This window comes from Microtus ochrogaster, chromosome 2 (genome assembly GCF_000317375.1).
Source record: "Microtus ochrogaster isolate Prairie Vole_2 chromosome 2, MicOch1.0, whole genome shotgun sequence".
NCBI classification, from domain to species: Eukaryota; Metazoa; Chordata; class Mammalia; order Rodentia; family Cricetidae; genus Microtus; species Microtus ochrogaster.
Genome location: NC_022010.1, coordinates 838866 through 850248, shown reverse-complemented (window position 1 = coordinate 850248; position 11383 = coordinate 838866). Strand labels below are relative to the sequence as shown.

At 52.0% G+C, this 11383-nt stretch overlaps 1 protein-coding gene across 2 annotated transcripts in view; it reads right to left on the bottom strand.

The window, feature by feature from the left end:
* Nucleotides 1–728: 728 nt before the first annotated feature.
* The window catches only part of Ttc28 (tetratricopeptide repeat domain 28), a 511718-nt gene continuing 501063 nt past the window's right edge, over nt 729–11383 (bottom strand). For both annotated transcript variants that reach the window (XM_026783808.1, XM_013349096.2), the window contains 6 exons: nt 10634–10865; nt 9912–9988; nt 8878–8901; nt 8105–8234; nt 6323–6430; nt 729–5439 (listed from right to left, as the gene is read on the bottom strand). In XM_026783808.1, the coding sequence (XP_026639609.1) occupies nt 3848–5439; nt 6323–6430; nt 8105–8234; nt 8878–8901; nt 9912–9988; nt 10634–10865 (2163 nt within the window). In that variant the 3' untranslated portion in view covers nt 729–3847. The remainder of the gene's footprint in view (nt 5440–6322; nt 6431–8104; nt 8235–8877; nt 8902–9911; nt 9989–10633; nt 10866–11383) is intronic.

The window sequence follows — 11383 nt, the reverse complement described above, 5'->3', positions numbered from 1 at the left end:
CCATCTCTCCAGACCAGGCCTCTGATTTCTTGTTGTATCTTTTACTTTAGGATGGAGTTTCCCCATCCTTTGTTATGCGCCATCTGAGGCTATGTGCTGTGGGGAGCTCTGCACACAGCACTGACTGTTGCCCACTCAGCTCACCTGGTATTCCTGACGCTCATTTCACCAGAGCTTTGTTCTCCTTTCCCCGACCTTTCGTTATGGTATTTGTCCCCCACTAATCATTTTCTCCTAGTTTGTGCTTATGCATGTTTAATGCATTTAAAAACCAGTCTACTTCCTTCTGTTCTGACATAGCAGGTTAACATCAATGTTTTTATATGTTATTGCTTAATATTTTTTGCAGTTACCCACTGGGACCTCACTCCTTAAAGTGCCTGCGCCCTCACCTCTCACTGGCCCCACTCACTGGCCTCGCGTCTCTCCACACAGCAGACTGCTTTCTTCTTCCTGAAAAGCTTCCTTGAAAGTTTCCTGAGATAGGAGATCAGATCGCTAAAACCTGTTTTGTTTGTTTTTCCTTCTTATCCAAGTAACTGCTCAAGTAGATATCTCTGGCACTCCACTGTGATTCTAGGAGAGCCAAGGTGTCTAGAGTGCCTGGTGCACGCATCTCTTGCTGTCCTCCTGATGTCCCGTGGCAGGGTTACAATTGAGGTCATTCAGATGTGAACTGTGAGAAATGCATAGAAAGAAACGCACAGACAATGGTTAAAACAGACAAGCTCATGCTTTAATAGACACTAAATCACAAAGGAAGGGCCAAGCGCCCGCAGCCTCAATAAAAATATGAAGTTCTTTTTACATGGCAAATTTCATAATATAAAAAGTTTAATGATGTCTGGAAACTGTGTAATTTACCAAAAAAGTCCATGTAGGCCAAAGGTGGCTAACAATGCATATAAGGAGAGTGAATGCCAAGTGGGGAGGTGCCCAGGATGAGGGTGGGTGGGTGGGTGCTGGCACGGACGTCTCTGAAGGGCCTGCTACAAACAGGGCCCAGTTCGCAAGCCACATGTACAGTCAATTCAGATAAAACAAAATACGAGGAAGAGCTGTGCCGTTGCCGTTTGTCTCCGTCTGAAGGGCGCAGCTGAGGGTCACTGCAGGTGCTGTGTGTGCTGGGCAGCTGGGCCCTGTGGGCAGCACCTCACCGCCTATCAGTGTGGACTGATTTCATTTCTTCTCCAAAAGGGAGGAAAGTGAGACCTGCGCATTGCCACAGACAGTGTGGGTCAAGATGGAAGTTTCGTAGGTGATTTTTGGGTTAGTTAGGAGACACCTGGGGCAGCACCGAGCTCCCAGCGGGAGGCTGTTGCTTGTCTTGGGCACGTCTTTGTCTGATAGAGCAGGGTAGAACATTTAAGAAAAAATTTATTAAAAATTTTCATTTCCTGAGCTTAAGGGAACATCTCTACGACCAGCAAAGAGGAGACAGAGAACGCTTTTGTACCTTTGACCCACATCTGTTGGCTCTTCCCATACAGGATGCAGAGCCAAGGCTAGGTAGGAGCCACCAACACCGAGTGCGAGCCTTCCAGGCTCCTGGAATACTTCCTGGCTGTGGCACAAAAATCTCAGCGTCATTTTATGCTGTGTGTTCCATGAGTCACCCCTTTCTTTTAAAAGGCTGGATAATAGGTGGCTTCCGGCTGTGCGAACCAAGAGGCAGAGTCAAGACTTGTGTTGTATTTATTGACCATTTTAAAAGGCCAAATCTATCACCGGCTTATGGCCAAAACAAATAACAAAACTTCAAACTCATTCACCAGCTTTAGTCTGTGGATCTTGGTTGCCAACCTCCGACCCATGCGGAACTCTGAGTCATGTAGTCTCTTGTAATGTACCCTCTTAACGGTGTAGCCCAAGAACTTCATTTGACTGACACAGCGATGATCGCATCTGCACACTGGTCCCATTATTTCGTCAACTTTGTTTCCCTTCATTGAAACTTATATCTAAGATAAATAAAAAGCATCCCAGGTACTGTTTGGCTCTTCAGTGTGAATCAGAAAACAACAGTGTACCTAGGAGTACACCAGGGCAGCCTGGGAATCCTCCATGGCTTGACAACCGCACATGGGCTGAGGGGTGGAGGTATTTCTGATGTCGGGCTGCATCCTGGACAAAGCACAAAGAGCCAGGCTCCTGGGCACTTGGGGGAAGAGGCTGAGGTGGTGGCTGAGGAGGACAGGACTCAGCCACCTGCATTTGTGCTGAGGTTGATTCTCGGTTGCCGAGGACCTGATTTTGCAAGTGGAATGCACAGTGCTGGGTTTGGTTTCCATTTGCTACATGGCGAGTTAGCTCCCTGCTAACATAGGGTAGTACATGCTGCTTTCATGAAGTATTTCTCTCCCAGGGATGGGGCCAGGTTAAACGTGAGAGCCTTATTATTGTGTTGGTCAACAAGGTTGTTGGGTCAAATGCAGAACTCTACGGCCAAATTCACTAGAATAACATGAAGCCAGGCGACAGTGTCAGTTTTTAAAAGAGCTCACTGAGGCGGAGGTAGCAGTCAGTGGCTACAGAGTAAGTTCATAGCATAGTGTGGTGGTGCAGGCCTCAAGGCTGAGGCAGGAGAATTGCCGCAAATCTGAGAGGCTAGTTTGGGCTAGAGACCCTGCTTTAAAAAGCTACAACCAGAAACCAAACCAAAGTCAGACCCTACTCAAGCTGAGAAGTGCTCTCGTGGGTCCTGACGTCACCCTCCACTCCTGGGAAGGTGGGCCTTGGTCATTGAGGAGTATCTGACTCTCAGTGCTAACGTGGCGTGGCCCCTGGTCTGGTGGTGTTGCGACTCCCACTGTCGCAGTGCATACATAATGACTCAGAGGTGGTAGGAGCCAGGCTGTGGGGCCTGGAGATGGAGAGAGGGGTTTGCGGGGCTCGAGTTGGGAGAAGAGAATAAATGCAGCAAGGCAGCTCAAGTGGGTGTGGTTCTGGTCTAGCTAGCCAGGGGACATTTTTTTTTCCTTTCTATCTTTTATTTTTTTTTTAAATAAGTAAATTGAATAATTTCAACCATACCCCCAAGAAAACTTGATTACTACTTATGGATGAATATTCAAAATTTGACATTTAAAATTTCTTGAGCTTTTAAAAATAATAGTTATAAATGCAAAGTACTATTGATAATAAAACCAAGTGTTTATCCATGTACAAAAAAGGTCAGTTATGTTTTAAAAGCACAACGTTGTGTTTTAAACCACAATTGCATAGTTCTAAAATGCCTGGGTAAGAGTACAGATTTTTTTTTAAAGAAAATTCAAGTTTGGCCAACAGTGGGGTGAAAAGGCCCCACGCTTAGCTCATGGGGAGCAGCTGGGATGGAGGTGCTTTCCACACGAGTTATTGCATTGTGGCTGTGACTTCTGGTATTCACCAAAATGGCTACAATTTAATCACAAAGAATTGGCATTTTAAAAACCATAGTTCTCCTCTTGGCTAACGTAATGCCTCAGTGCAGAACTTAACTTAGAATGCTCTCTATCCCAGCAGCACCGGGAGCACAGGAGCTGTCTGTACTCTTGCAGGAAAGGTGTGCATAGAGGTTTGGTAGCCAAACTGGTGCTGCCTTCCTCATGCAGGTCCTGTGGCAGGCGCAGAAGCAAGGAGGCAAAGAAGGCATGGCCATTCCTACTCCATGCAAGACCTGCTTTTGATGAATCTGACCCAGGGGAGCTACTCAGGAGTACAGTGGTTTTTGGCATGGCAGTGTGACCTTGCCCCGGGACCCCACCTGTCTGAGGAGAGATGGTATCAGTGGCTGTCTGGGTGACTGCACTAGATAAGGACCCCGAGACTCTGGCTGTACTGTCACTGAGTCAGGGCCAAGATATTTTTAACATTTGGAGGAAGGGAAGAGTCTTCCTGGGGACAAGAACTTGTAACCATTGGCCAAGGGCAGTCTCAGAGGGTGGGTGGTAGCTGTTGTGCTGAGGCCACCAGATGCTGTCAGCGCTGGTGTTTCTGTGCACCAGTGACCATTGGTGGGGACTTTGGGTGGCATCTCATCACGCCGCTGCATAGACAGCTCCTTCAGTTCCAGTCTGTCTACCCCGCCCTCTTCTTTGCTGTGTCGAGGGGACAAGTTCAGCAGGCTAAGGACATCTCTTTTGGATGTCAAAGCTCCTGGTGCACCTCGGCATATTTTCCGGGGACCCTTGGGGGGCTGGGGTGCACTCTGCCAGAGCATCTTGAGGCTGTGCACTGCCTGCACCTTCTCATCGGGAGCATCAGCTGGACTAGAGCGAGCAGAGCCAGCTGATGAGTAGGAGAGAGCAGGAGATGGCGCGCTGCACGCAGGGGATTGGTGGCCTGAACCAGGGGATGTGTTCCGGGGGGACTTAGAAATGTGGGCACTGTAAGGAGAGCTGGGGTACTTGAGTCTAAAGAGCGGTGGGTCTGCCGGGGAGGCTGGGATGTCACGGCCAGGTGATGGGTGGCTGCTGCTGGGCGAGCTTGGGCCACCCTTGCCCAACACCTCTGATGTGGCAGGACTGTTCACCTTGGGGAGTGACGAGCTCCTGGCTGGGGGCTGCGCTCTGACAGTGAGTGGCGACTGCTGCCTCCTCTGATGAGACAGCACAGGTTTGCTGAAGGCGCTGGTTTCTGAAGCTCTGAAGACTGTGGTACTGTTGGGTGCTGCTCCTATGACACCCTCTCGGTCATGCCTCTCAGTGCTGCCTGCTGGGCCACCACTCCTCTGAAGACGCTCTACTGCAAGGAGGTGGCTTTTAGTCTCCTCTAGGATCCTCTGGGCCAGCTCCTGCGGGTCGAGTTTTGGGGCGCTCTCCTCCTGGGACTTCACTGTGCTGTCCGTCTCTGTGCTGGACTGGTCAGACTCACCTGTGTCTGAGCTTGCCAGTTTTCCCACTTTCTGGAAGGGGGAGTTCGGGCTGGGGATCAGGGTCATCTTCACGGGGGAATTGGGAGTGCTAACACTTCCTTTGGAGCTGACTGAAAGCCTTGCTCCACCTGGCACCTTGATACAGGGCTGCTTGGGCTCTGGGGAGAAGCGAGCCTTCTCATCACCTTGGTAGGTTGCCAGAGGTTCCATGCTGATGATAGAGAATCCCTCATATTCTTCTTCTTCCTTGTTGCCCCCACATCTGGCCTGAGGGGACAGCTGGCGCCGTGGCAGGGTGGCTCGCTGTGGGTGGGTGCTCTTGGACTTATCATAGTCCTGTCGACCTCGGGGGCCCCCACCTTCCAACCCCCCCTCGGGCTTGGAGACAAAACTCATGGAGGAGGCAATGGAGCTGAGGCTGTACACAGAGATGGCATCAGAGGCAATGCTCTCTGCCCCAGTGGGAGAGAAAGGAGGGTGCTGGTAGCCCAGGGGCAGAGCATTGGATACAGACTGTGCGGATGCCAGTGACTCCAGGGAGGATGAGCTGTCCAGGCTGAGGCGTTTGGGGAGCTCTGTGGAATCTAGGCAGAGAAAAACCGGGCCAAAGGGCAGTTAGAACTTTACAGATTGATGTTCCCTTCATAAGACATCCTTGATGTTAGGAGCTAGTAAAGACTTACACACTGCATAAGTACAACTTGAACTAAGCCCCAGTCCTCATGAACGAGAAGTAGAACACCCTAGGGCATGCCCACCCATGAGCCACAGGACTCTCAACCTGGGCAGCCCTTTCGGCTCCTGTCACCTTCCACCCTAGCCTTAGTCCTTACTGTTCTTGTGCATATCACTAGTGAGCTCATACGCCAGGCCAGTGTGCAGTGGACCCATACCCTCTGCTAGTGCACTTTTGCCCTGCAGTAACCACAGGGCACAGAGCTCCTCCCAGTCTCCCAGCCCCCACCTCAGCAAGCACCTCAGAGATGCTCTAGAACATGATGTACCCAGGACAGCACCCCAGCCCCTCCCGCTGCTGCTTTCCCGATGTGCGTACAATGCTGTCTCACTCTGGCACCTGTTCCGAAAGCCTGGCATCCCCTCAAGCCTTCCTGTCACAGTACACAGTCTTCAGCAGGACCTGTTGGTTTGGCTGCCCTCAGACCATGGCTGTCATCCAGCTATCCTTGGAACAGCAGCAATCAGGCCAGGCATGCCCTCAGGTCCCAAGGACCTTATGCTCACCCACATGACCCTGGAGTAGGACATGCATGTGCCATGTCCCATCAGCTCCACTGTCCCCCAGCCTTGTTCCCACTTTGGTGTTTCTTAGGTTTGCCTCAGGCAAGTTAAAGAGCTTGCTGCCCGGATCCACCAAGAAGGGAGCTCTGCGGGCCCCGCCCCAGAAGAGGCTAACACAGACTAAACATGCCTCACTCGTGTCCTTTAGAGGAACAGGGAGCTGCTTACCGAAGAGTGACAGCAAGGACTGCAGTGCAAAGTGGGTAGTGCGCCGACTCGCCTGCTTCCCGGTCTTCAGGATCACTTCCTCCTGGCCCACTTCACACAGGTCAAAGCCTAGAGGAACATGGAAGATGCCATGTGCTGTGTGTGGTGCTCACCATAGGCAGCATGGCAGGGTGCCAGTGAAGATAGAGCTGTTGGGATTTCCCTGTTGGCTGTGATCAGGGTGTCAGGCTTTCTCTCTCAGAACAGCTACTGGGTACAGCATTACCTGCTTCTATGGAATTTTGCCTGGCTCTTCTGCCATTTTCCTGAAGTCAGGCTCTGTGCAACTAGACAGCCACAGCCACAGAACAACCTGCTCACTTTCCAGGCAGATGTGCCCAGGAGCATGGCAGAGGCAGCCAGCAAACACTCTCCCAGACACTGTGGCCAAAGACTGTCCCCAGAAGAGACCAGACAGACTTCCTACTTGAGATATCACTGAGCCTGCTGGAGACTGTGGGGTTGGGAAGGAAAGGGAGCTTGTATGAGGTCCCTGATGCTAAAGGATGGGCTGGAGTGCACACTGCTTCATACTGAACCACTGGCCATTCACCAAAAGGGGGTCTTGTTCCCCTGCTACTTGTGGTTTGGGTTCTGACACATCTTCCATTCAGAATGAGGTTCCCTGGAGTCCAGAGTCAGCTGCTCCCACCACTGACAGCCCTGTGCTAGGTTGGCAGACGGAACTCAGATGCGGATGGAAAGACTCTCACGACCAGACCTGCTGCTACTGCTCTCCTCCCCACACTGCCTGCAGGAGGAACCAGGTGTGTGTGTGTGTGTGTGTGTGTGTGTGTGTGTGTGTGTGCGCGCGCGCGCGCGCAGCCTCCTGAGCACCGGCTTAGAGGCACACAGGACACCAAGTAGAAGCAGCTTCAGGAGGGGCCAAGACTGGGATTTTTTCCCTTCTGGACTGGTCCCCATGACCCAACTGGTAGAGGGGTTGGAAACATGGCATTCACAGATGGGGAGGCTGACTGTCCACATCACACTACTCGGTTTTAGCCTTGATGATAGAAAAAGATGGAGCCGCACCTTCCAGTATCACTGCCACAAAGGCAGCTGATAGCGAAGACAGAAGCGAAGACAACCGTATGGCATGGAGCCAACTTTTCCCATTTGCCTCTTCTGCTTCTGGTGGCATTTGTATATACCAATTCACCAGATTTGCCTTAATTCAGGACAAAAACCAAATAGCCCAGAACATAGAGAGCACCAAGTGTGGGTTTGCCTGCTACCTTAGAAATATATGACTGAAAACACAGGCAGCTAGCCCCCAGCCGCGAGTAGATGCCCAGGATAGAGCATAAGGATGCAAGTACAGTGATGTCCGATGGTCTCTGTGGTAGTGGCATCATATCGGCACCCTCTACAGACTGTCTTTGACATCACTCAGAGGCCTCCTCATCTGGCCTGGAGGCCCTGGTCCTGCTGTCAACCTGGTGTGCCCACATCCCTAACCTAACCTCCTGGTGCCCTAGTCCTCCTTCCCTTACTGGGAGTCTCTGAGGCCTGGCCTGGCCACTGTCCTTCCTCAAGCCAGCAGCCCCCTGCAGATGTGGGAAAGCTTGGTCTGTTCTGGGGACATAAGGACAGACTAGAGGACATTGTAATAGAGGGAAGCAGGCTGAAGCATCAGCATCTTTGGTTGATCTATTTCTATATAACTAGGTTTTACCCAGCAGAAAACCGCGGGAAAACAGCAAAGAAAACTGAAATTTAAGTCAGGGTACTTGGTCCTACCGAGAGCTGCCAGAAACTCATGACACCCTGGGAGACGCCACAGCTGGACACTGAGGGAGACCGGAATGGGAGCTGAGGCAAAGTCCTGTTCCTTCTCACAGGCCTGCAGCTGGACCAGCACCTGGTGGAGCTGAGGGGAGAGACAGATGTGAGCATAGGCCTGCCAGACTTTGCCCTACCCTGCCTAAGCCTTATGTCACCTGCCATGGATTGCTGACCTCTCATGACACCTGCTGCCTCTGGAGGTCCCTGTACAGTGTGGTCATGGATAGTGGGGCAAGGATGTGTAAGGGGCAAAGGTGGGGGAACCTCCTGGGGCCCCAACTCTGCTTCAGTCTCTGCCTTCCACGAAGCAGAGGAGAGGCTGTAAAGTTGGGGGAGGGGAACTGGGGTTGGCTCCCTCTGTTTTAGATTATGTACTTGGTTAGACCATCTTTAGGAAGATTTGACCACTACATCTTTTAACCTCAAGTTCATGGAAGAGTTCGGGTGACCCACTTAAGTGTCATTGAGAAGTCTGCTTCTGGAGTGTGACTGTTCTTCCTACGTCTGTCATTGCTTCTGTCCCTGCTGCTATAGTGGAACCTCAGAGGTCAAATCAAGGACAGAGTTGAACAGGAAAGGGGTAGCCAGAGCAGAGGAAGGGACAACCCCAGCCCAGAGCTCTGTGCCAGCGTGCATGTGCACAGCCTATGATCTCAGAGCTGCAGGGCACTGGGATGGGCGGGCAAGGTGCTCACCTGACAGCAGTTGCTATTTAAAGTTGTACTCACCATTCCCACCATATTTTTAACAGCCTTCAGCCAGCAGAGTACGAGAGAGAGAGAGAGAGAGAGAGAGAGAGAGAGAGAGAGAGAGAGAGAAGAGAAGAGAGTTTAGATTCAAGCATAGCAGTTATGCACACAAGCTGATCGCTGCTGTAGGAAGCACTGCACCACACCAACCTGGCTCTGACCAGGGAGAGGAGTGAGAGGCAGCAGGGGACACAAGGAGAAGCAACTGTGCCTCAGCCAGCATCCAGTTGTTCTGGGGCCCACAGTGAGCAGACCCCCAGAGTCACTTTGTTCCATGAAAGCAAGAGTCGTAAAGAGCTGGCACACTTTAAAGCTCCCGGCCTCAAGTTCTGCATTCTTGTCTGGAGAACACAGAGCTGCATTCTGGATATTTTAACATGCAATATTCTATACAGCAAGCAGATGAGGCATGCTAATTATATACCAGCAAGAACTCAAGGAAGTCAGGTCCCTGACTGCTAACAGCCCCAGGGCAGAGTAGTCTCCAGGAGCCATAGAGAGTGTCTACCCTGGTGAAGTTCACATAGGGAACCTATACTGACACATGGCCAAGACTGGCTTATATACCTCAGGGCAACATGCACTACTGTATCAAGTTACAGCCTCCAGCATGGCCAGGAAAGCACTATGCACCCTTGCATACCATCCTGAGGTCCTCCCACACAAGCTGGACCCGAGGAAGGAAAGTCAGGGGGACATAGAAGCCAAGGGATCCTGATCAAAATTCTCAAAATCCCTGAATCCCACCCACATTTCTTCAGAGTAGCCTCTTCTTCAAAAGCTGCCTTGCTTTGCCCTCAGGGCTGTGCTCAGGGCCTGGCTCAATGCCTGCTGGTCAGTTAGCTGAGAAAGCTGGGTGAGGTGGCAGAGTGAATGGAGGGTTCTAGAGATACATGGCCCCTAGAACTGTCAAGAACCTGTCTGTAGACTGCCTATTTGGAGGTGCCGTTCCCTATGGCAGGGAAGCCACACTCTGTACTCCTGTTGGGTCTGTCCAGCCTGGCTCTACTTACCCGGCTAATAAGCTGCTCTCCAGTCTCCGAGGCCGTGATGAGCTTGCACAGTGCTTGGAGGGCCGGGCTTGGCAGACCTGAGTCAGGACAGAGGAGCAGGTATCAGTCAGTCTTGGCACTCCAGGGGAAGAGTTTCAGATGTTCAGTGCTGAGGGCAGTTTGCCAGAGGGTGGCCCAGCCAGAGACATGTCCCTGTGTGGCTTAGGACAGAAGCATGTGACCTCCAGAGAAGAGGGACCCTGACTCTGCACTTCACTCTCCCATAGTGATGTTTTCAGTGTGCCCTGGTCCCCAGTGGTCCACCTCTGTGTCACCCTAGTTGGTCTGTAGTTTTGCCAGAAGCATGGCAGCTGCTGATCTGTAACCCAGGACCACTGAACAGAACCAGGAGGGAACAAAGCCCAGGTGACCACTGTACACAGGGAGACTGGATGAGGCAGGCACCAGCCAAGCATCAGCGCCTGTTTGGGATTCTGCTGCTTATGGAGACAATTCTAGCTGCATTTTTTTTTTTTTTACTAGGTTTTCTCTATATCAGCCCCAGCTGTCCTGGAACTTTCTCTGCAGCCCAGGCTGGCCTCAACCTCACAGAAATCCACCTACCTCTGCCTCCCGAATGCTGGGATTAAAGGTGTGAGCCACCACTGCCCAGCCAGGTCTAGCATTCTTGTGACTCACGGCCCCCTCTGTGTTACCCCCCACCTTTGCCCACAGCAGCTTACCCAGCAGGGCCTGGAGAGTGCCGCTGCATTGCTGCAGCCTCTCGCCTGGGTCTGAGGTTGGAAAGAAGACAGCTGCCGGCAGGCCACTGGCAGCAGGGTCCAGCCGGAAGCCCACAGCAGTGAGGAGGGCCTGCCATCCGGGGATGCCACCCACTTTGTTCTCCACACTCTGCTGAGATGTGTACATGGCATTGCGCTGCCCATTCTGGATGCGCTGCAGGGACTTCTCCACCTGGTGGGGAACAGACAGTTAGAGAGCCAGGTCAGCTCTGCTCCTCTTCCTGGTGCTTCAGGGGAAGTCAGTGCAGTGCTGAATGCTGCGGCCCAGAAAGCCCATTTTACCTAAGGACTAAGGACACAGAGCTCACTGGGCCTTAGGCATAGGAGGGTATGACGGTCAGGATCTGGTCATTGGAGCTCTATGGCTAGGGCAAAGGAGAAGTCTGCCCTTCTTCACTTGACAGACATAACAGCAAATTGCAGAAAACAGTGCCCAGCCCTGCCAACTCTCATTTTCTGCAGAACTCTGGGATTTACCCAGAAAATGCACATGTCAACAGCATTGCTCCCTGGTTGGCCTGTCAAGTCACTTCCAGTGGACACCTGGCTTTGTCCTGAGATGCCACAGGACAAAGTCTTGGAGGCACATGGCTTCCTGCAGGAGAAAGAGGCACTTTATAAGAAAGTATGGCAGGGGAGCCTGGGGTGTGGCTGTGGTTACTTACCACGGATGGAGCCTGGTGTGTGGCT